Here is a 24733-nt window from a genome sequence, read left to right as displayed (position 1 = left end):
TATCTTTTTTTTTGCGATTACACAAACACTCACAAGGCCCTATGACTATGAACGCAAGGCACGCAAATCTTATCTCTATAAACATACTCTGTATCTCTATCCACATTCTCAACAAACTACTAACTCTGTCTACAAAAGAACGCAATTATGGGAAGCATGTCGGTCAAATATCTAAGTTTGATCAAGCTTATAGTAAATAGTATTAATATTTATATCTCTAAATAAATTTACTATGAAAATATTCTATAACTAATATAACGGTACTTGTCTTTTTATCATGAATGTTAGCTATTTTTTTATATAAATTCAGTCAAAGTTCAAATGGTTTGACTTCACGAAAAGCGAGAATTAAGCCTGGGAGTTTGGGTTATCTGATTTTTTGGGTCGAGTAATCCAAAATTCAGGTAATGAAAATTGCTACCCGACATTAATCTCAAAAAAATACTACCGTGATTTTGGGTATCAATAATTCGGGTATTCCTGATTTACCCGAATTTCTAGAAAACAACAAACTACACAAAATTTTAATAGTAATTTATATATAATTTCAGTAGCATTTTTTATAGAATTTCAATAGTATTTTATAGAGTATAATATATTATGGTCACTTGTTCAAATAAAGAGAATTATATTCTAATAAATTGATAAGTTCTAATGTTTAACGAACAACACATGATAAATACAAAAGACATAGATAAATGTTTGGGTAGTTTGGGTACCAGAGGATATTACTCGAATTATCCAAATTAATTTGGGTAATCAAAATCGTTATCCGAAATTAGGATTGAAGACCTTGGGTTCGGGTAATTCGGATCCGGATTCGGATAATTCGGGTAGAGTAATAGGTGTCGAGTATTTTGCTCAGGTTTAGCGAGAATTATATTCTTTTGAACGGAGTAAGTGCAATTTTTCCTCGTAGCTATATGCATTTCAGAGGTTTTTAGGGTGCATTTATTAGCCAAACAATATAATATTTTTTTAGATCGTTACTTTAATACAGGATCTAAACAATAACAACTTCATTCCCACAAAAAAACTGAATAACAACTTAAAACTTGTTTATCTAAACCTCCATATAAAACCTGTTTATTATTGACTTATTCCTATATCCAAACAACCTTCTACACTAGTCTGATTCATCTAACTTTGATTTCGATCAATACAAATGCAAATAACTTCAGAATTTTCTCTACACCGATAACGGCCCAGCCCATATCACAGGAGAGCACAGCCCATCTTTGTCAGCGAAACGAGGGGAGGCCCCCCAAAAAAATATCCTGTCGGCCCCTCGACTCGAGCAATTCCTCGTTCATTATTCCACTGTCCGTCCACCCAAAATCCTCTCGCGGTCGCGGCTTTGCTCCTCCCTCCCCCTCTTATCCCCTTCTCCTCTCCTCCCTCCCTCCACCCCGCGCCGGCGCCACTATGGCCTCCTCCCTCGCGGTGTCCCTCCGCGCCCTCGCTGCCGCCTCCCTCCCCAAGCCCAGCCCCGCCCCCGCCCCTTCCTCTCCCTTCCTCGTCCTCCTCGCGCCGGCGCTGCCCCGACGCCTGCTCCGCCTCCGCTCCGCACGCCGCCTGCCGCTCGCCCCACTAGCCGCCTCCGCCTCCGACTCCGTCGGGGTTGACTACGCGGAGCCGGCCGAGTCGGAGCAGGAGGAGGAGGAGGCGTTCGCCACGGAGGAGGATGAGGGGGCGGAGGACGATGCCGTAGAGGCCTCTGCCGCCGTCGAGGACGAGGAGGTCGGGGAGTATGTCGAGCCGCCCGAGGAGGCCAAGGTCTACGTCGGCAACCTACCCTATGACGTCGACAGCGAGCGCCTCGCGCAGCTCTTCGAGCAGGCCGGCGTCGTCGAGGTCGCAGAGGTGACGTCGTCTCTTCAACGCTAGTCGCTGCTGCTTCCTCCTTATCCTACTTTTCCTTAGAGCATCTTCAGCGCTAGTCGCTACCACGGAAAATTTGCCTCAACTTTTACTGCACCGCGGCCACTGTAGTGGCAACGCACTGTAGTCAGTTCTGCGTTTCTTCTGCATTTTCTTTGTGCGGTGAGTGGTAAATGCGCGCTTGAAGTTGCAAGGGTGCAGCTGCTATAGTTAGTTGCCTTATTTGTGAACTTATTCCTGCACATTTTGCAATGAGATATGCTTATTGTGTGATGAGGTGCTGCGATTACAAGTTCTTATCAGAATTACATCTTAACTTAGTGATCGATTAACTCCTGTTACACTGTGTTAAACATAAGGGTGGATTCTCAATATTGCGTTGCTTTCAACACAAATTTTCATCCAAGGGCACTGCACATATATATTTGTTTATAAAGAATGCCCCCCCCCCCCCCCCCCCCCCTTTACTTACCTCTCCATGCTACTGAGGTGGCTTCCTAGCGAATGTTTGCCAGTTTTTTATGTCCGAGTGGTCAGCATTTTAGTGATATAGTTAGATGATAGTTCAAGGATAACATTGTTTGCTCTTTTGGGATGCGTATGTGATCCTGTTGCCCCTGAATTGAAAAATGGAGCTTGCTCATTTGTTCTTAAATGAACTTTGTCACTGTGCAGGTCATTTACAACAGAGAAACAGACAGAAGTCGCGGATTTGGGTTTGTCACTATGAGCACTGTCGAGGAGGCTGACAAGGCTGTGGAGATGTTGCATCGCTATGTGAGTGTATTTGATGACTTTTTGGAGCTATTTTTGTTTTTGATAGATTTTGGGTTTAGTTATGGTTAAGATGGCCTGTTTGCTTATGCCATCTGCAACTCATTTAACTATGGCGAGCTACTAATTTGCACACTTGCGTTATGCATGGAATGCTGACCCCCCATATGAATGTGCTTCAGCTCATGTATACTGTTCTCATTCTCTTCCTAAAAAAAAAAGCTGTTCTCATTCTTAGGGCATGAGCGGTTTGGGAGGCTAGAACTGACACACTAACAAATTCATCCTTAGTCAAAATTTGTGCAATGTGCTAGCTACCCTCTTGTAGGACCTACAAGTCATAAGAGAAAAGTCAGCACTTTCTCCAACTGTTTCCAGTCTTCCAACAGCTGCGCTTGCGACCAGTGACTCGTGTTGGAAAATATAGTTTTCAATGTTTATAGCATAGAAGCTTCAACTTGAGCCAAACGTAAGAATCTTTTCTTAGGTTTCCAATGGCTTGAATGAGGAGCTAGAGAAGTGCTATTGGCGCCCCCTATGGTTTTGGACATAAATTTTAGTGTTTGTACTGTTCAAGTGAACACTTTGTTGTAAGTGAACTTCAGTACTTTATACAAATTTACTTCATCTATACGCTATGTGTGCTCTTGTGAAGGAATCCATTTCTACATTAGTAAGAACAGTTACATATATAGTGAGATTTCCTTGATTCTACCTTATATGGATTCCTTCACTTGCAACAAAGCTGATTACATGTTTATGTGGACAGGATGTCAATGGAAGGCTTCTGACTGTAAATAAAGCAGCTCCTAGAGGCTCTCGTGTGGACAGACCTCCCAGACAATCTGGGCCTTCTCTCAGGATTTATGTTGGCAACCTGCCTTGGCAAGTGGATGATTCTAAATTGGTGCAAATGTTCAGCGAGCATGGTAAAGTAGTTGATGCCAGAGTTGTCTATGACCGAGAAACTGGGCGTTCGCGGGGATTTGGTTTTGTAACTATGGCAACACAGGACGAATTGGATGATGCTATTGCTGCCCTTGATGGACAGGTCAGTCTTGATTCCTGCCATTTGCATAACCACAGTAACTTTGGTCGTACTGATAATCAATATCACAGCGAAGATGTGGAGTGATTCTGTCCTTTTCCTTTTCCTATACCATGACCAATAAATTAAAGCTTTTCTTACACCAAAAATATAACTTCTTATTCTGGATTCTACAGAGTTTGGATGGCCGTGCCTTGCGTGTGAATGTTGCAGAGGAGCGACCGCGGCGAAGTTTCTAAGGAGACTGTATGGGGTGGACTGCAGGCTTGTTCGGTAGGAGCATCATAGCATGGTCTGATACTGGTTTAGACCCTCCATTCTCTTTTCTTGTTTTGCTGAGCTCTATCGTCCCACCGTGAAGAGGGAACAGTTCACTACTATTTTGTTATGTATTTCTTCTGTTCAAAAGTTGATGTATTGTAGGCTACTGTTATGGTGCACCTAGCCCAATTTGTCGATGCAATTCGAAATTTTGTCTAACATCTGTTCATGGAAAATACTGTGTATGAGCAGTTTGGCTCTTCTGCTTTCTGGGCGAGATCATGTTCACGAAACATACAGTTGTAGCTGCCAGCCGGTGGTGACCCCAAAACATGCAAACACGTAGCAGGGCGTCCTCAGAATAGCTAGATGAGTCATAAAAATAAAAATAAAAACATTGTAGGAGAGAGTTACATGAGAGAAGTTTTTAAGAGACTGAGAATCGATAGTTATTTGATCTTTCTTCTTCGATAGCGAATATAATTTTTTCTCAGTGGGTGTTTCACTAGGATGTCATGCACATTTATTAGAGCGCCATGTCAGCAAAACTGTACTTTTTGCATGAAACGAAGAGGAGAGAGAAGGAAGTAGTTTCACCATGGTGAAACCCCGCGGGCGTTGTTTCCCACACGGTGAAACAGGATGAAATCTCCACTGAGAGCTAAATTGTTTCACCATCTTGTATGTGCTCCAATCATTTTGCAGTAATTAAACGTTTTGCCCAGCCTAGGAAACGTCAAAGTGAAACTCATGCATTGTGGAGGTTGTTTCATTATTCGTTTTATTGATACTCTATCAGCGGATTTGTTTTGAAAACAATGCATTGAAACAGGCCATTGAGACTGGTCTTAGACTAACTATTTGGGAACCATGGAACGTCCTCAATGACACATGGACCAGAGGAAGCTAGCCAATGGCCTGATGATATACGGCATTTACAACGAAACATCCCTACTGACATTTAATACTACCTCCGTACTCGAAATAGATACAATGCAAATCTCGCTTCTTGATAAGTTAATTTTTTTTATTTAACTAGGAATATAAAAAAATAGTATCAACAAATTTGTGTCTTTTCTTAAGATAAATGACTTTGATATAAAGTTTGTCTTCATTTGGCTTCTTTCAAAGAAAAAAATTATGAATTTTTACTATGTTACAACTTTTTTTTTCAGAAAGAGTTCTAGATTCATCAGCTCTACATATAAATTTGTAGAGATGATTGTATCCGGCTATCTCTACAAATCGATTATAGAGATGACTCTAGATTCAAATTCAACTGTCTTTACAAATTAATTTTTTAAAGTTTTTCTAGATCCAGCTACCTCTAAAGATAAGGCATGTTTCGAAATGGCTAAAGACATCAGTTGCCTCAAAAAAATGGATTTCTAAAGATAGCTCATTTTAAAAAACTATTTTAGAGACAAAATTTTTATTAATCTACATCTAAAAAATACCTCAATTGTTAAAGAAGTTTTTTATAGTAGTGTAAGACACCCACAAAGGTGAGTTCTTTCTCTGAGCAACTCCAACGGTTTTGCAATTAAGTTAGGCATTCTTGTTTTTTTTAGAAAAAAGCCCAAAGTTACTCTCCAATGGTTTGGCAATTGCCTTTGGCAAAAATGGCAACTTGGCAAATAGAGGGTCAAACTGTGCATATATGCAAAAGTCCGCGAGACTTGACATTGGTGTTTTTACGTGACGGAGAGACTCCTCCCATGCGTTTATCCTTCTCTCGCGCACCTAATCCTTCTCCCGCACGCCACCATTGGAGTTCTCACCGATTGCTCCGTGGCATCGCCGTGGCCCACCATCCAATGCCAGCTGGATGCAATCGTCGATGACCAACTCTTCGTGGACGTCTTGGCGACCAGCAATATCGCGCGGATGGCGGCGACGAGGAATAGCGTGACCTAGCGACGAAGGAAAAGAAAAACCACGTGAACTGGCGGCGGCGCGCGAGGAAAAAAAGCGCGGGCAACAAGTGGGTCCATGATATTATTTTTTGGAAAAAAATTATGGGGAACAGTTGGAGATAGACTCTTTTTAGCTTTGCCATATTTATTTGTGATTTGAAAACTCAATGTTTTGCCAAATAAAAAATATAAAACCGTTAGAGTTGCTCTCAAGGTGACACCTATTTGTGTCTACCTTTTGTTTTTTTAGTGTGCTTTGCTTTCCATTTAAGAGTTATTTCAGCTATTACAGTCACATACTCACATGCGCGGCTTCAATCAATGTCAATGCGCTGAACCGAGTGTGCCTAAATAAAGACTCTCAGAGCATCTCTCACAGACTAGGTAAAATTATATTCTAAACTATAAGATTTAGCCATTGTGTAAAATAAAAAACTCACTCAATGCATAGCGTTCCACAACAGTCTTTGTATAGGATAGCTAGCGAGGACGATATGCTATATATGACAAGCGAAAGTTTAGGAATAGCAAAATTTTGCTATTTTAGTAAACCAGATAGCACACCTGTTGGACTTTAATTTTCACTTTAAAAATGTAAAAATAGACTAGATAACATGAATAACAGAGTTGCTCTTAGCCAGTTTGCATAAAAAAAATCGTTCAAATTCACCTGAAGTTTCACAGTTGTAAAACAAGAAAAAATTAAAATATAGAACCGTAGCAAGATGGGCCAGAGCCCAGGACGCACCACAAGCTCCCGGCCCGGCCAGACTCGAGGAACCAAGCAGACCAACAACACAATGGAACCAACCATCAGCCCAGCCCAGCCAGCCTCCATTCGACCATTCCCAAGGAAACCCTCCGCTCCTCGCACGTCTGACGTCTCCCATGGCCGCCGCCGCCGCGCCGCTCCGCCGGCTGCTCCTCCGCGTCCGCGACCCGCCGCCGCTGCCCTTTAACACGCTCCTCTCCAACATCACGCCGCACCTGCAGCAGGGCCCCACCCCGGCCCCTGCTCCTCCACTCCCGGCCTCGACGCCGGCCCAGACGCCACCCGGGACTCTCCGCGACGCCCTCTTCTCGTTCCACCCGGGCCTCCAGATACACCCGTGCCTAGATCCGGCTGGGAGTGCCCCCGCATGGGAGGAGGTCGGCGGAGGGGCCGCGGAGGTGTGGGCGGACAGCGTGAAGAAGAAGCGCAAGCGTAAGATGAACAAGCACAAGCTCCGCAAGCTCCGGAAGCGACTTCGCCGCCAGACATGAGAGCTCTCTCCTCTCCGGTTAGACACCCTTGTCATTGAGTTGCGCCTAGCGATTTGATCTCTCCTTCGGTTGATCCCTAGAGCAAGACGGAGAGAGAGGTGTTACGGGTGAATGACACAGGGCCGTGTGATCAATAAGTGATTTTAATCATTGTTTGTGGCCCTTTCGCTGTGAAGATTTTGGTTGGGGGTCATGTTCCACACCGAAACAAACGTTTGTTAAGCCCCTTGTTAGTTACTGTGTGCAAATGGAAATGTTGCATTGGTCCATATGTTAGTGTCCAATCGTTTCATCATGCCATGCTTTCTTGATGTATATAGAACTGTTGTGCTTAAGTGACTTCTTGTGTAGGATGCACCTAGTTGCCAAGCTCACCTTGTTTTCATTATGGCGTGGTTCTGCTATGTTTAGTAGTATTAGTGAGTAGAAATAGAACTTGATTCTAGCTTGAAAAATCTGTGCTTCTCTTCACTCTGTTTAAGCTGTGGCCTGTGCCTTTTTTAGTTATGTCTATGCTGTGGTGCTACATTTTTGTTACACCTAATCATATGATGCCTGTGCCACTTAAGGAATATATATGCTGTGGCACTAGGTATTTGCTGGACCTAATAAGCATAATATCTGCTGTTTCATCTAAGCTGTGATCTGTTCTCCTGTGGTGTGCAGTGTGCTTGACATTGCCTGTGTTGGATTAATACTGTCACTAGCTGAAATATTAATTTGAAATGTAGTCAGAAGGATATCTTTATATCGGATAACCCTTTGAGAAGTTTTTTGTAATCGTACATGTGCAAGCGCAAACCACAGAACCTTCTTTGAAACTGTTATGAGCTTATTCGTACTGTTCTGCCCTCTAACTCTTTGTTTTCGGTCTATGTTGATTAGGCTACAAGGTTGTTGGACTTGAAACCTGGGCCTCCGACGCACAACACAGTGGTTAATTGTTTATGGGCTGATCACCTGCTGCGAGTTTTTGTTTGGCAAAGGAGCTACATGTTCAATTGCAGCCGGCAATTGTTGGGACTAACAGTTTAGAAACTATGACAGAAATTGAATTGAACCAGGATCGAGCTAGGTTTAAGTCTTGATTTCTGTCGAATAAAGCTCCAGATTTGGTTGTTTTGTCGCTCTTTCTCCATTCATTGCGGTGACTAACACCCACATATACTCGTCCAAAAGTGCTTCACATATTCTATTTGAGGGTACCTGAATTTTTGCACCCATGATTGTTGTATACCCAGTTCATATTATCTAACAAGTTACCGCATGTTTGTATCGTTGAGAGGTCCACGTATTCTATGTACGTATTCACAGTGAGTTTTGGAGTCGTATCAGTTATCAGTGGCAAATTTAGCTTGGTTGTTGGCTTGTATCTTTGATGCAGAGCAGTTCCTCGTGACCTGCTCACGCATTTCATTCAAGTGATGACATTCCAAGCTGCTCACACATTTCATTCGAGTGGTGACATTCCAAGCCCAAGGCCGTAACACGTTTTAGACTGACTTCGTTAAACAGCAGTAATTAAGTTTACAACAATGAGAAGGTAACTGACGAGAGTTGCCAATGTCAAATCAACTTGTGTGCGCAAATAGAGTACACACTGTTACCATCTTCAGTTCAGACAAGCGTATAAATACAATCATCTGAGAAACTGAGGGACTGACATTGCTATATCATAAGCAACAACTACAGTTACATTTACATCAGGTTCGCATGTAAAGGATAAAAAGAAGGGTGTTTACTAAAGTTTTTTTTTCACATGATCGTGCAGTTTTCCCAAAGAATATAGTTTCTTTTTGCTTGATTGCACAGTTTCCCCCAAAGAATGATGTATAGAAGCTAACGCTTATTTGACAAGCTGGTACTCCAACTATGTGTATAGAGGGTGAGGTGGCCAAATGATGATGCTGCAGATGCCTGTTAAACTCAATGGAACAGTGCCAAACCTAACGCGTTTACATCTCCCAACCACCATAGTGAGCCCATTTCAGATTCTTGATGCTCCAGATATTGTTGGATTATTGATGCTCTAGATTTTGTTGGCATGATCTGTAAGAGGGTGTAATAAAACACCTATGCTTCATTGACTACTAGGTCAGGTCTTAAAAATATTTTATGGGCCCATCCAAGCTCCCAGATGCAAACTGCAATCCAAAGATAACGCCAGGTGATAAAACTGGTTACATAAAGACTATCTCTTAGCATGCCTAAAAACAACAGAAGCTGTAGTGTGTAACCTGTTGAACAATTGGATTAGTTGATGTTGTAAACTCATTTGTCATTCCTTCCCAAACTACCTTCCCCTCGTGAAGAAATAGCAATCTGAAAAACAAATATCAGTTACCAGCCTAGCAATAGACAACTGAGGCCATGGAGTGACACTTGTAGTGTTTGTTCTTACCTATCAACAGCTCTTCTTATTGTGCTATGCTGATGGGTCACAACAACATAGGAAGCTATTTTTCCTGGCTTACCAAGAGCATCCCGCCCAGTCATATGGACAGAACGTATAAGGTCTTCCACGACAGTTGATGCAATCGGGTCGAGCCCAGCTGTAGGTTCGTCATATAAAAGGACCTACGAGAGGAAGAAATTTGAGGAGTGTCATCTTATAAACAGAAACAGACTTTCCAATTTAGAGTGTATCAGGTAACAAAGAGGAAAACGCCTTATTAGCTCATGATCAATACCTCTGGCTCGACTACATCCTTTGTATCATCAAATATTATCGAACGTGCTAGAGCAACGCGCTTTTTCATGCCACCAGACAATTCAGATGGCATACGATCTTCAACACCCTACACAAGAAATAATCAAGTTTTATTCAACAGTACTACAAGAAATGCTCAAACATCTGCTCATGCCCAATTGAACACGATTAATTATAAATTTATCATCCTCCAAAATAAAACAGTTCTAAATTCAAAAGATATAACAGTAACTCATGGATTGCAGCTGACCAGCTCCTCTACTGCTGATTTGTTTTAGAATCTGTGCAATTCTCGTTTCGACAAACATAAAGGCATCTTATATCAAGTCCTTTTTTTTTTGTTTTGCTCTTGACCAATAAAGAAGCCACCTTGTCATTGTTTGCATGTAGGATTACTCTGCCTGCTATTCGTCTACTATTAGATAGCATCTGTAGATAACAGTAGGCAATTTATTGGAAAAGTTTCCCATCATGCAAAGTACTCATTGTGACAGAAACAAAATTTTAAACACAGATACTTTATGAATTGAATGCTAAATTTATTGTGGGAACAAGTGCTCTACCTAAACGAATATGAAAGCTTGACTTACCTTTAGTCCTACTGCAGCCAAAGTTTCTGTTACTAATTTACCAATGTGGTCCTCGGGTAAGCTTGAATTTTCATATCTAAAGCAAAGAATGGATAAATCAGAGATGAAAGCTTAACAGAAGCAATTACTGAAAAAATGACTTTCTGGCAGGCATGTTCCCTTACAAAAGGAATCCAACATTTTCGCGAACTGTGAGAGAATCAAAAAGTGCAGCACTTTGAAAGACCTGTATCACAATGCCATATCAGAATGTTCAAGCACAAGAAGCTATAAGGAAATCATGCAATTTCTTAGTACAGGTGCAACAAAATACAAGGAATATGTACCAAACCAATGCGGACACCCTCCATATCCTCGTCACTAACTAAACCATGTCTTTTCTTTCCACAAATGATTACATCACCCTGCTTGTTATTGCAGAGACAGAAAAAGAAAAAGAGCACATTTAGCTTCCAGTTGACCAAGCTGTAACGAAAATGTATTGATGCACTGTTGTAACAGAGGCAAACTAAGAAGATGAACAACCTTGTCTGGGGCTAGCAGCCCTGCCATAACCTTCAAAATAGTTGACTTGCCTGTTCCTGAAGGTCCAATTATCCCGACTGCTTCACCATGTCTAATCTACACAAGAATATAACATTATTTTAAACTATAACTACAACAAACCAAATCTACTGAGTCATGAAAACATTATACTACCAAAATATAACAGTGGACAGAATGCATAGTGACTGCAATGTGGTGACAGGTGAGTTAAAAAAATAGAATTAAATAAGATTCAAATTACAAATCTTGTGCAACTGGGGATTGAGAATTACATGACTCATGCCACCTTCTTGCTACATAAGGAAATCACAGGTTCTGATTCAAGTCATGAAAAACATATACCAATGAAAGTGGAAAGAGAAGGGCTGACCTTGAAACTGACACCTCTTAATACATGTTTGTCTCCAAATGACTTATGAACATCCCTACATTCTATGAGTACATCGTGGTCATCATCAATCTTGCGGTTCAAATCCCAGCTCCTAGACAAGCTTGAACTCTACAGCACATGCCCACGAAAAACAATTCGTCAAGATAAACTTCATTATATGGCAATTCAAGTATTTTTTTTAATGAATATGGCAATTCAAGTATTCAAGTAAATACTAAAAAAATCAATGAAATTGCAAGTGCAAACCTGATGGAGATTGTCAACGTTGCCCAAACCAGGACTCCTTGCAGCCAAAACAGGACCAACATCTGTCTGACACCTTCTCATTGGCATGTCTCCTATCCTGCTTAAACAATAAGAGAAGCAAAGTGTTATCACTGCAACATCACTTTACAGGAAAACATAGAGATTAGAGGTTAAATCATCCACAAACACACATGGTGCACAGCAAGCTAATCACTAACACAAAGACATAAAACATTCGATTCTTTCAGTGCAAGCAATCAACCGGGCTACAATCACTGATGATGTAATGGCATTTAATGATTCATCCACTGAATTGTTTAATTTCGAACAGATACAAATCCATCTACCTAATTCCAGGACACAGATCCTTCTTATATTAAGCAAGAGGAGCAAATAGTTGACCAGGCCAATTTTGTTTTTCCAAGTGGAAACTAGATGTTGCATTTGATGCAACAACAATCGTTTCAAGTATATACGGGCAGCTGAACAAAAGCAACAAAAAATTAACCACGCTCGGATCGACCAACACCCCAAAAAGTTTCACGGCGCGGAGAAAGAAAGTTTTACCTAAACGAGAGCGCGGAGCGCGAGGTTGGGTCCCCGGACGAGTGAAAAAGAAGGCCTCCACCGGCGGGGAGGTGCGGGTGGCGGAGAGCGGCGGGGATGGACGGCGACGCCATGGTCGTGCTCGGGCGGCGCCGCGTGGTGGGTGCGGGGAAAAGTGGTGGACCGACGGTGTGGATGGAATCCGCTCGCTTCCTCCCGTCGTCTCCGTCCGTGGGGAAGGTGATGCAAAATCAACGGTCTTTCGGGGGGTTTTCTGGAAAGTGGGATATGACATGTGGGGCCAGGAGTAGCAGCCGCTTCCTCAGATCGGACCATCGAAGCCGTTCGTTTAGAATCGGAGGGCCAGGGTGCGCCTTCCTGACCACCAAAGTTCGAGCAGAAATTACTCAACTGCCCCGCGCATCTGACGGCCCGGCCTCCCAGCTTCGGCGACAGGCGATCCCCCCGATGGCCTCCGCCGCCGCCGTGACTCTCCGGCGCGTGGTGCTTGTGTCCGCCGCGCTGCGGCTGGCACTGGTGGTGTTCGGGGAGTGGCAGGATGCCCACCTCGAGGTGCGCTATACCGACGTCGACTACCTCGTCTTCTCCGACGCCGCCGCCTCTGTGGCCGCCGGCGGTTCCCCGTTCGCCCGCGCGACCTACCGCTACTCTCCAATCCTGGCCTTCCTGCTTCTCCCGAACTCACTCCTCCATGCTGCCTGGGGCAAGCTCCTCTTCTCCGCCGCAGGTAGCCTGCCCTGCTCACGCACTGCTGCTGTTTTTAGAACTGTTTGCTTCCCGATCTGTTGTGTTGCCAACGGTAACTAATTTCCGTACATATTTGTAAGTATATTTGTTTTCTGGAACGTCGTGTGCTTGATCTACGGTTCATTTATGTTGGGCGCTCGAGATTCCTGGGTTTGTTTCTGTAAGGTACTCCTAGCTGAGAATTGATGTATGAGACTTCAGTGCGTTAGTTCTTATCCATTTGATTCACTTATATATGAGTGATCATAACACACGTTGTTCGGATTGTGATCTTTATTCGCAATGTAGGGTGTAGCATTTAGATTCACAGTAAACTTTCATTTTCATGCTCACATTTACAACCACACTTGGTTTAGAAAGGGAGCTTTTCATCCTGAATCGGTAACTGCTAGGATTTATCATGGCTTCAGGACTACTGAGTTGTATAGTAAGACATTCTTCTTTGTGTAACTACCTTGAATAAAGTTTGTGATGGTCTTGTATGAATGTTCTTGTTCTGCAGATTTGCTCGTAGGGTTGTTCATAGACACCATTCTGGAACTAAGAGGAATTCCTGAGAAAATGCGGATGTGGTCTGTGGTAGCTTGGCTGTTCAATCCCTTCACATTCACTATTGGTACAAGAGGAAACTGCGAACCAATAGTCTGCGCAGTCATGCTCTGGATTCTCATATGTTTGATGAAGGGTGTAAGCTCTGAATCTCTTATGCTGTTTGTTCAGTTATTGCTACCTTTGTAAAGTTGCTATGGTCGAATGTGATAGGACCATTAAAACTGTCCCAGCTTGTGCTCTCATGGACTAATGTATGCTTTTATAGCTCTGTGTTTGTTTTTACTTTTTTTTTTCATATCAACATAGGATATGCATATGATTATTCTAAACACAGTATGTAACTTATTCATATCCATGGCTTACTTATGCATTGTCTTAGATATCTTCTGTTTGTTTTTGATAGTCAATATTTTATACTACAAGCACTCAGTTTGTCCTGTGCTAACAGCTCTCTTCCCACTCATGCATTTGCTAAGTTTAGTTTTGCTTATGCAATGAAATACAGTACACACTTATGTACTCATATTCAGTGAAATCTGTACTTAGTGATTTCTTTTTGTCTTGAAGTGTATAAAGTACTAGTTATGGCACCTGTGCAGACATATAGTTTATCAGGGTTTGACCACTGAATTTTGGATATTTATCTTCTTATATACACTGTGTGTAGCTGTTTCTCCTTAAAGACATTACTAATTCATGTTCGTCTTTTTTGCTCTGTTCATTAAGGCCTTTTTTGAATAGATGAAATCCCTGGCCCGTCCACGTGGATGGGCCCAGTTTAGGCCCAGCCAAACTCATCCAAAGGTGTTTTCATGAAGTCAAATGTTAACATAATTCGAACCATATGGTTTGCTAATTGTGCCACTTGCTTGTTCTGGAACCTCCACTCCCAAAAAAACTTATGTCATTCACTTTGCAGTTGCATCAAATAATATCATGAAGACTCAGGTCTAGGAAGAAAGATTGCTTTTAAAAAAATTCTGGATAGATTAACATTGGTATGTTACAGCTTAAGCGTCTTTTGCAGGTAGAGTATTGCAGGCAGCTTTCTGGTATGGGCTTATTGTGCACTTCAGAATATACCCAATCATATACGCGATTCCTTTTGTAATAGTTCTTGGCAAGGGCTATGCTGGTCCTGTTGGTAGGCCTACTCTTACAATGTGGAGGTCCAAACAACAGTTGCAAAATGACGAAGTCAGTCAAATAGAAGAACCAACATCATTTGTGGCCACTGTATGGGGTTTCCTTTCAAACTTCATAAGCAGAAATGCAATCCTGTTTGGATTACTCTCTGGATCTGTGTTCTTTGCCTGGACTGGTATTTTCTTCTATCTTTATGGTTGGGACTTCCTAAATGAAGCATTACTTTACCATCTTACTCGTACCGACCCAAGACACAATTTCTCGATATATTTCTACCACATATATCTACATCATCAGCAAGGGTTCTCAAGTATTCAGAGGCTTGCTTCATTTCTTCCTCAACTGATCGTGCAACTGGCACTCATTCTACGCTTCTCTAGGGATCTTCCATTCTGCATGTTTCTCCAAACGGTTGCATTTGTTGCTTTTAACAAGGTATATGATGACTCATACATACACTTGATATTTCTTTCATGCTGTAGTGCCTTAAGGTAATTACTTTCAGTTTGTTAAATGAGCAGGTGATGACGGCACAATACTTCGTGTGGTTCTTCTGCCTGTTGCCCCTCATTCTCCCTTGGAGCAGCATGAAACTTAAGTGGAAGGGTCTGGCTTGTACGGTAGTGTGGATGGGGTCCCAGCTGCATTGGCTCATGTGGGCTTACCTGCTGGAATTCAAGGGCAGAAACGTTTTTGTGCAGCTCTGGGTTGCAGGCCTCATGTTTCTGGCTGCGAACACCTTTATTATGCTCATGGTGATGAAGCACCACAACTACACTCAGCTCTTCTCATTGCCGGTGAAGTCTGGCAACAAGGTTGCTACCAAGAAGGAAGAATAGCAGCGGTTGCCGGTTGGGCTCCATCCATTTTGCCAACTTATGTATGATTAGAACACGGATCATGTTTGTTTCTCTTTTTTTTTGTGTTTCTGTATCAGATCATATGTGACTTGAATGCATCATTATAGTTTTGCCCGTAGATAATGTGGTGACATTACATGAGAATTATATTTTGATTATCAGAATTTGCAGCTGGTTGAGATTACGCCTTGTTTAGTTCCTCTCCCTAAAGTTTAGCTCCTATCGTATCGATATTTTAACACATGCATAGAGTATTAAATATAAATTAAAAATAATAATTAATTGCACAGATGAATTTTTGCTAGATGAATTTTTTAAGCCTAATTAGTCTATGATTTGATAATGTGGTGCTGCAGTAAACATGTTGCAAATGACGGATTAATTAGGCTTAATAAATTTGTCTCGCGGACTATCTAGGACTTCTATAGTTTGTTTTGTGACACCTGCAAGTTTAAAAAAATGGTTTTGGGTACTGTAGCTCTTTCTTTTTTATTTGGCAATTATTATCTAATCATGAACTAATTAGGTTCAAAAGATTCATCTTGCGATTCATAGACAAACTGTACAATTAGTTTTTGTCTATATTTAATGCTTTATACATGTGCCACAAGATTTAATGTGACGGAAATCTTGAATTTTTTTTATTTTTTGGGTGAACTAAACAAGGCCAGCTGCTAGATTTAAACACCGAGCTGGTACACTGGTACCTGAACCCTGACAGCCCTTGATCCTACTCATGTGTGAACAGGAAAGTGGCAGTATACTTTTGTTTCTTTGTGCCTCGGCGCATGCTTTTTTTTGCTAACTCATGGCAGTTAGTTGGAACTGAGGCAAGCAATATGAGAGACCGTGAGCCCGCATGAGTAAATAGGTATGGCAAACGCCTTGCCTGTTCTGAAAAAATGAGAAAGGGAAGCTCTCCTATCTGTGCCACGCTCTTCATGTAGAACACGGTCACATTTCACGTGTGTTTATAGTTGACAACGATTGGTCCCTCTTGCTTGAATTTTCCAGTTTTGTAAATGAAACAAAAAAAATACTTCCTCAATCACAAATTATAAGTCATTCTAAGAATCTTGGAGAGATAAAGATTGTTCACATCAAATAGATATACCATAAAAATATAATTAATAAAAACTCTAATGATACTTAAAATGATATTATAAATGTTACTATTTTATTGTATAATTTTTGTCAAACTTGAGATGCTTTGAGTCTCTAGGATTCGTTTGGGATACTATGTGCGATATATAATTCATAAAGGTTCTTACACATCATGCCATCAATATGACCGCGTGGCCTAATGGATAAGGCGCTCGCCTCCGGAGCGGGAGATTGTGGGTTCGAGTCCCATCGTGGTCGTCCGTGCTTTTTTTGATACTGATTCTGGCCATGCGGACGGCGGCGTGACGGGAGGCGTGCTGGGTCCGGCACTGCTACGGGAGGCGTGCGCCGGCCGGATGAGGCTGGACGGCGCGGTACGCCGGGATGAGCGCCGCCGAGGCATGCGGGCGGTGCGTGTTCGTGGTGACGTGTGAGGACTTGGAGGCCGTCGGCGAGAGGCCCGAGTGCGACGCCTATTTTACGAACTTGGCTTCTTCTCTACAGCTAAAAGCTGAAACATGATTGATCATTAGCACCAGAACCTTTTCTGCTCCCTCAACCAAGCCTCAAGCATCGTACTCCTGCTCATTGTTCATGTCAGTCCAGTTTCTTGCGTAGATCTTAAAAAAAAAAACACTTCTTGCCTATGATTTTTTTTTTGTTCTGGAAAGTGTGGGAAACCATTTTTTCCTGGAATGATGGCAAGAGTTTTGCCGTGTACTGTATCTATAGAAGAGAAAAAAAACACAGCTACAACAGGACCATGTGCATACAGCATATGAAGATAATAACTATGTGCATAGTTTGATTGTTATGGCCGCAAGATAGAAATTTGGGCCATTAGATCAAGAAAAACTTGACTAGGAACACCCCTCGGCTACCACGCTGCGTCGTTGACTCGTTGCCCTAGGCTCCCGGCGAGCACATGGCAGCTGATACATTCACGTCACCGCCATTGACATCGACTCAGCGACCTCTGCTGCCTGAAACTCTGAAACTTAACTCATGACTAAGAACATGATGGTATACTACAATGTACTATCTCTGAAAGAGGCATGAAGAGCAGACAGAGCTAGAAAATAATCTGTGACTGATACAGAGCTTTGTTAATACCAAGTTAAATAACCAACAGTCATAAAAAAAAACCTTTCGAAAGGTCAAATTCCATTGTATACCCGAAATGCTGAAGCACACCATCCCCTCGTTCTCCACTACAGGTGATCTGGTCTGAACCTTATAAGCCAAACAAATGTTGCCCTATTAAAAATGAGGTGCTGCAGCAACTTTTTTTTCTGGGGAGGGAGTTGCTGGATGCTATCTCTTCATGCCATCTTTCTTTGAGAACAACCGCATATTTGCAATTTGCCGGCGCCATTCATTTATCGGTACCTAAAGCATGCATAGCCAACTGTTAGAATTTATTGCTATACTAGTAGGATAAAGAGGGGAGCAAAGTTGAAATGGTATGGCCTTCGATATATGCTTACAGCAGGGAATCCACCATAGTCACCAGGCTCCTGAATATCCTTTGTCACCAAGCTATTAGCTACGAGTCGAACCTGCAAGAAGGTCGCAGAAATAGTGATAATAACAACAAAGAAGCCTGATGGTCAAGTAAAATTCAGTGGCATCATCTTCAGAAGTTGGGGTGGTGGTATGCAGGTGCTTGCCATAATTATAAACAGGAAACATCATTTGTTTGACTATACATTCTATTTGCTGAAACCACTAGATGCGAAGACACAAGCTGCATATAAACTTCTTGGCTCAGCAGCCCAGCATGAAGAAAAGAATATTTGCACCACTGTAAGCACAACTGAATCAGAACTAAAAGGATTCAAGAGTGCTCGGAGTAACATAACCACGATAAGACATCAGACAAGGCAACACAATGTTGCACTGAAATCGAACTAGTTTTGATACAAAATGCACAAAAGGCAAAACAAAAAGCACAGAGCTGCGAACACAGCACCTTTGATACAATGGAGACATGGTCCCGAATTGCCACTCGACCACCCAATGTAACATAGTCCCCCAGTCTGCATGCTCATAACAGGATGAATCTTGAAAATGGCCCACAAAAAGCATATAACAATCCTAAGCAGAAGAAACATGTAACCTATGAAGCTATACATACGTTGCAGAACCAGCAATCCCTACTTGCCCACATATCATGCAGCACTTTCCAATTACCACATTGTGGCCTATCTGCAAGAAAAATTGTCAATTTACAGGAAACAGAGAAAAAAAGCAAACACCTAATGTAGGAGAGATAATACCTGGACCAGATTATCAATCTTAGTATGATCTCCGATAATTGTCTCTCTCCAGCTGCAGTTAATAAGAGAAGTTTCAGCAAAATTCTACTGCAGCCAAATATATAATCAAATGAAAAGAGCTGATAGCCTATAGCTTCTTTAAATGAAAATCATGGACCAGACAACAGAAGAACTGCAATCACATGTTCTCAATATCAGCAATACCTTGCACTTAAAAAGTTACCTGCCTCTGTCAATGCATGTGTTTGCGCCTATTTCTACATGGTCTCCAATTTTTGCGTACAGCGTCTGACAAATAGCAAGATATTTCAGTATAGACAAAAAAGTACATGTTACTACCTCATACAACCCTTTACACCCAGAGCTACTTCAGCTGGTCCAATATACCCCATAATGAGATTTATCTTTTTGTTTTTCCATTTACAAGTTGAGCTTTAAGTTCTTTTTTCTGGGGAGGGGGGTTAGGGGAAAATTCTTGAGGCAATTTTCTAATATAGAACATAATTTCCTCTGTTACTACACAAATTTGAACTTCGTATTCAACTTGTAAGTGGAGAAATAAAAAAGACAACTCTCATTAGGGACCAACTTAAATAGTTTGGAGGAGTAAACGGAGCCTAAATTTTATTCACAAGGGATATCCAAATCACATCCACTAAAGACACTCAAAGAAACATCTACAGAGAGTCAGAGATAAGCCAGCTAGTTACTAAACATTGAGTGGGAATGTATTATCTCAAGATTTTTTTGCTATTGGACTTCAGGTAAGTAGGATGGATTAAGTATGATAAATGTCAGACTAAGCTTTTCCTTACCTATATAAGATAACACTGAATATTGCAGTAACACAGGCCATAAGGTAACCTTAGTTCTGAACATGTCAGTAGCTTTAAAATTGGATTCTACTAATTAACAATCTTCAAAAAAAAAAGGAATTACCATAGGGCAACAATGGTGAGCAACTGAGCACTAACCTGTGGTTTCTTCTTAACCTGTCCAGCATCATCCACAAAAAACCCAAAACCTGCAACCATAAGATGTACATCAACATATCATGAGAATATATGAATTATATTCTTTGAAAGGAGTATATCAAGCAATCTTATCATATACCATTATACCAAGTATTTTTAAAAAGAAAAGGTATGTGAGTAGCCAAAAGGCAATGCAATCTGCTCACTAGAAAAAAGTGACTGTGTCGAACGATTTGAAGTATAACATGCACATCCAACTGAGAGGTTTCAGCACATGATACCAGATACCAGCAACCTTGTACCTTCTTTCTTTTTTCACGGCATGGGATGACGTAAACACTAAAATGAGTATATATGCTCACCGTCTTGACCAATGGAGGCTCCATTGTGAATAATACAGAAGTCACCCACTGAGCAATTGCTTAAGACAACATTGTACCTACAGATTTTAAAACCAATCTTCATTCTCAGCAAATCCTTCAATCAAGAGTACATTCTCAAATTAAATTCAAGAATCAGAATACCCGATCCTAGTTGACTGCCCAATGGAAACTGAAGGCCCAACCACGGCTCCAGAACCAACAACGACCTCTCTACCAAGGACAGCACCAGAGTGCACGACTGCTCCGGGCTCCACCACAGCGGTGGGGTCAACGGACGCCGCCCGGTGCAGGAGGCCCCCGCCATTGTGCCACGGCAAGAACTCCACTGAAGCAGTGCCAGGATCTGATCGTTCAGCAAGTCAAGGGTCACAAATATCTCAAAATTAATAAAGTAAATTTATTTATTTTTTTAAATAAAAAGGAACTAAGTTTTGTGGCACTGGAGTGGATGATCACTTACTGCTGCAAGCAGAGGAGACGCCGCCCAGGTACCGCGCAAAGTGGCAGGCGGCGCGTGGCAGCACAGAGTGTAGTGATAGCGCCGCCTCCGCCGCCTTGCAGATGGTCCTAGGCAGGATGGCTGCCATCCTTTACCTGGGCGAGTGAAAAAAAAACAACAACAAATGACATATGTTCTAGTGAATGTTTTGGGCAAAACTAAAATGGGGGCAGAAATCCAAACCTAGTTAGGCCTTGTTTACTTCCACCCAAAAACGCAAAATTTTTCAAGATTCCCCGTTACATCAAATCTTTAGACACATGCATGGAGTATTAAATATAGACGAAAATAAAAACTAATTGCACAGTTTGGTCGAAATTTATGAGACGAATATTTTGAGCCTAGTTAGTCCTTGGTTGGACAATAATTACCACAAACAAACGAAAGTGCTACAATATTGCGAAATTTTTTCCGTTGGCGAACTAAACACGGCCTTAGTCGATCCTGATGGTGACCCTGCAGTGGCGGATGGCAAAGCAAGCTGCCTCGCGCTCTAAAGCGAAAGGACAGAGTCAGGGGATCAGCAGTGAACAACTACGAACTCAACCGCGAGAAAAAGCTGCCTTTCTCAAATCGCACTCGCACTAGATGTTTTTAGTATGTGGGTGTAAAGGGCTTTGGCTGACTGATCGATTTTTTTTTTCGTGTTCTTTCGGCCTCCGCGCTCGAGCAACTGCTGGCCTGTCTATGCTCTGGTCACCGGCGGCGGCGCTCGCCGACTACGAAAATGAGAAGAGGCGCTCGGGTGCACGGGTACCTGCTAGCTGCTGCTGGCATCACGCCGTCGCTGCACCTCTTTGCCGTTGAGCCCTGAGAGGGCGGAAGGCAGCGGCGCCTAGTGCAAGCTGCCCAGGAACCACCACCCTGATGTGCTCTAGCAGGTAGGGGAAGGTCGTGATGCGCCGCCGCCGGTCGGAGACTCGATGGGAGGACCGACTGACTGACTGAGGGAACGCTGACGCTGATGGGGCGGTGAGTTCAGTATTGGGCCTTGTAGTATTTGCTACCGGGCCTCTCGGTAGTTTCACTTTTTCCCTTGTCCGTTTAGGCCCTGCCAAACTTTTTTTTTACCCTGTCCATCGAATACTTTAACTTGAAACATTAAGGCCTTGTTTAGTGCGTAAAATTTTTTAAGATTCCCCGTCACATCGAATCTTTAGTCGCATACATATAGCATTAAATTAAATATAGATAAAAATAAAAACTAATTGCATAGTTTGTCCGTAATTTGTGAGATGAATCTTTTGAGCCTAATTACTCCGTGATTGGATAATGTTTGTCAAATAAAAACGAAAGTGCTACAGTAGCCAAAAACTAAAATTTTTGCGAACTAAACAAGACCTAAATATAAATAAAAAATAATTAATTCTACAGTTTTTACAATAACACTTATGTGCTATGGATGTTAGATTTAATAAATTCGTGTTGTGGTTTTCATGTGAGTTATATAATTAGTTTTTTAATTAGTATCTGAACATCACATCTGACATCTTATAAAAACATGAGGCTTTTACATGTATGTTATTATAAAAGTTAGTAATTGTCTACAAACTATTAAAAAAGTTGAGCTCTTACATGTGTCACTGCTCTGAACTCTTTTACCCTCTATGTCACTTCCGTTAGATTTGACTCTAACGGTGTTTAACTGTAGGTATGAAAAGTCAAAAATACCTTTATGTCTAAATATCTAATTAATTTTTTTTAGAACCTTAACAATCTCAAATGAAAAAAACTCAAAACCAGAAAGTCGTAGATCTCGTGAAGATCTATAATATTTATATAAAAAATATTTTTAATTGATTTGTATAAAAAATATTATATATTTTTGTATGAAATTCAATGAAAATAATTTTTATACAAAACTTACAGATATTGTTGAGATCTACAACTTTGTAGTTCTGAGTTTTATCATTTAAGATCACTAAGATGCTAAAAAATTAATTACATATTCAGCCTTGAGGGTATTTTTGACTTTTCACGCTCGCGGTTTGACACAGTTAGAGCCAAATCTGACGGAAATGGCATGAAGGGTAAAAAGAGTTTAGAGCAGTGACACTTGTGAGAGCTCAACTTTTTTAATAGTTTGTAGGTAATTATCAACTTTTATAATGGCATACATGTAAAAGCCTTATAAAACATCTGATGTGACACCTAAAAATTTCTCACCCATGAACTAAACAAGGCCCTATTGAAACCAAATTAGGCCTTGTTTAGTTCCCTACCAAAAACTTTTCACCCATCACATTGAATCTTTGGATATATGCATAGAGTATTAAATATAGACGAAAAAAACTAATTGCACGGTTTGGTTGTAAAATTGCGGGACGAATCTTTTAAGACTAATTAATCCATGGTTAGCCATAACTACTACGGTAAACCATTCTATACCTATCTATAAAGAGCCAAAATTTCAGTTTGCCAATAGATTTCTTCCGTCACCATGTCCGAGCCATGTTCGAACAGTAGAGGGAAGAAAGAAGAAAAAAAATCCAACAAAATCGAAACCATGATGGAATCGCACTCTAACAACCAGAGTCCTTGTCGCTTCTGCCTTCCAAAATCTCCACCGAAATATAGAGTATTAACATAAAAGCAACATGACTTAGAAGACAGCAAAAACGAGAAGAGTCCAATCTATAAACCACAAGACAAAATCTCTCTCTAACAAGACATCATGGATCCGTATTATATTTCCTCTTTGGGTACCAAGCAATTGCAGATGGAATCTAAATCGACAATAATAAGTGCAATACAACGAGTCAATTAAAAATGTTAAGCAACAAAAACTTGCAAAGCAGGAAACAACGGGAGAGAAAAGATTCCAGATAAAAGAAAAAAATCAAGATGAAAAAGAACTCTAAAAGCTATACCAAGAAAAGAACCATGTTCTTTACGAGATCATAAATAACAGCCCAATATATGTCAAGAAAAATAAATATAGAGTATTATTTTTATGTTACTTTTTTCTCCCGTTGCAACGCACGAGCATATTTGCTAGTATATGCTAATAAGATTAATTAGTCTTAATAAATTTGTCTCGCAATTTCTAGACGAGCTATGTAATTTGTTTTTTATTAGGCCTTTATTTAGATGCCTTCAAATTTCCAAAAGTTTACAAGATCATCCATCACATCGAATCTTTGAACACATGCATAGAGTATTAAATATAGACGAAAACAAAAATTAATTGCACAGTTTTCTTGTAAATTGCAAGACGAATCTTTTAAACATAGTTAGTTCATAATTAGATAATAATTGTCAAATACAAATGAAAGTGCTACAATACTCAAATTAAAAAAAATTGAATCTAAACAAGACCTTAGTCTACGTTTAATACTTTAAATTTCAAATGTATATCAGCATATCTGATGTAACACTTAAATATATATTTTCTTTTCGTGAACTAAATAAGACCTCGATCAAACGCCTAGCCTAGCTCGCTACCCGTGCTTGGCTAGGCCCTTCAGTGCCGGTTAAAAGATCCAAACGCGCCCTAATCCTTGCCGAGACGAGCAAGATTGCCGAGCAAAGCAAGGCAAGATAACTTGAACCAAGCAGCCCATCTCCGGCTACGGTTGTTTGAGGAAAGCTATTTGCTTCAATGTATGTATAATTTAGACGCTATCTGTCGTTATACCCTAATTTAGTCAGCTATTAGCTAGCTGTTTCAGAAGGTAGACCGTTAAACACCTTAGCTGACGTTTTAAAACACTACAAATTACACTACGAAAATTTTAAGATTGGGTTAAATATTTTGGTTTCGATCTTAGTTAACTTCGATCTTCGATTATTGGTTGACGAGTAAATTGCATCCACGTACAAACAACTTATAGGATTGTATCGCTGTGGTCCAACAAATTGAAAAGGCATATGTGTGCGTCTTCACTCTTCAGTCACATATACTTCATGCTGTCTAATTTTGCCACCATGGCGAATGACACGGGCGATTTTATATATGTTGCCCCCTTTCTTTCTTCCCTATTCTCATTGGATTTA

At 41.1% G+C, this 24733-nt stretch overlaps 5 protein-coding genes and 1 non-coding gene across 6 annotated transcripts; 4 read left to right on the top strand and 2 right to left on the bottom strand.

Moving 5' to 3' along the window:
• LOC8061671 (28 kDa ribonucleoprotein, chloroplastic) lies at positions 1314–4225 on the top strand. Its single transcript, XM_002461921.2, has 4 exons — positions 1314–1863; positions 2557–2658; positions 3425–3706; positions 3880–4225. Exons 1-4 carry the CDS (start codon positions 1426–1428, stop codon positions 3940–3942), a joined length of 885 nt encoding a protein of 294 aa, XP_002461966.1. The 5' UTR covers positions 1314–1425; the 3' UTR covers positions 3943–4225.
• On the top strand, positions 6696–8450 carry LOC8059779. Its single transcript, XM_002461920.2, has 2 exons — positions 6696–7160; positions 8029–8450. The coding sequence occupies exon 1, from the start codon at positions 6769–6771 to the stop codon at positions 7141–7143; it is 375 nt and encodes a 124-aa protein (XP_002461965.1). The 5' UTR covers positions 6696–6768; the 3' UTR covers positions 7144–7160; positions 8029–8450.
• LOC8061670 (protein TRIGALACTOSYLDIACYLGLYCEROL 3, chloroplastic) lies at positions 8682–12411 on the bottom strand. The gene is made up of 11 exons (XM_002459777.2): positions 12194–12411; positions 11627–11723; positions 11360–11488; positions 10969–11064; positions 10770–10847; positions 10608–10669; positions 10444–10519; positions 9834–9941; positions 9545–9720; positions 9381–9465; positions 8682–9287 (listed from the first exon to the last, which is right to left on the bottom strand). The coding sequence occupies exons 1-11, from the start codon at positions 12304–12306 to the stop codon at positions 9246–9248; spliced, it is 1062 nt and encodes a 353-aa protein (XP_002459822.1). The 5' UTR covers positions 12307–12411; the 3' UTR covers positions 8682–9245.
• LOC8059778 (GPI mannosyltransferase 1) lies at positions 12264–15682 on the top strand. The gene is made up of 4 exons (XM_002461919.2): positions 12264–12920; positions 13443–13625; positions 14520–15073; positions 15160–15682. Exons 1-4 carry the CDS (start codon positions 12290–12292, stop codon positions 15475–15477), a joined length of 1686 nt encoding a protein of 561 aa, XP_002461964.2. The 5' UTR covers positions 12264–12289; the 3' UTR covers positions 15478–15682.
• Positions 16788–16860, top strand: TRNAR-CCG. The gene has a single exon. It is a non-coding gene; the product is annotated as a tRNA-Arg (tRNA).
• On the bottom strand, positions 17580–21714 carry LOC8061669 (probable UDP-3-O-acylglucosamine N-acyltransferase 2, mitochondrial). Its single transcript, XM_002459776.2, has 11 exons — positions 21495–21714; positions 20699–20832; positions 20380–20581; positions 20218–20294; positions 19856–19905; positions 19105–19169; positions 18882–18933; positions 18740–18810; positions 18575–18641; positions 18090–18161; positions 17580–17991 (listed from the first exon to the last, which is right to left on the bottom strand). The coding sequence occupies exons 2-11, from the start codon at positions 20823–20825 to the stop codon at positions 17917–17919; spliced, it is 858 nt and encodes a 285-aa protein (XP_002459821.1). The 5' UTR covers positions 20826–20832; positions 21495–21714; the 3' UTR covers positions 17580–17916.

This window comes from Sorghum bicolor, chromosome 2 (assembly GCF_000003195.3).
Source record: "Sorghum bicolor cultivar BTx623 chromosome 2, Sorghum_bicolor_NCBIv3, whole genome shotgun sequence".
NCBI lineage: Eukaryota > Viridiplantae > Streptophyta > Magnoliopsida > Poales > Poaceae > Sorghum > Sorghum bicolor.
This window is presented reverse-complemented; position numbering and strand designations above follow the sequence as displayed.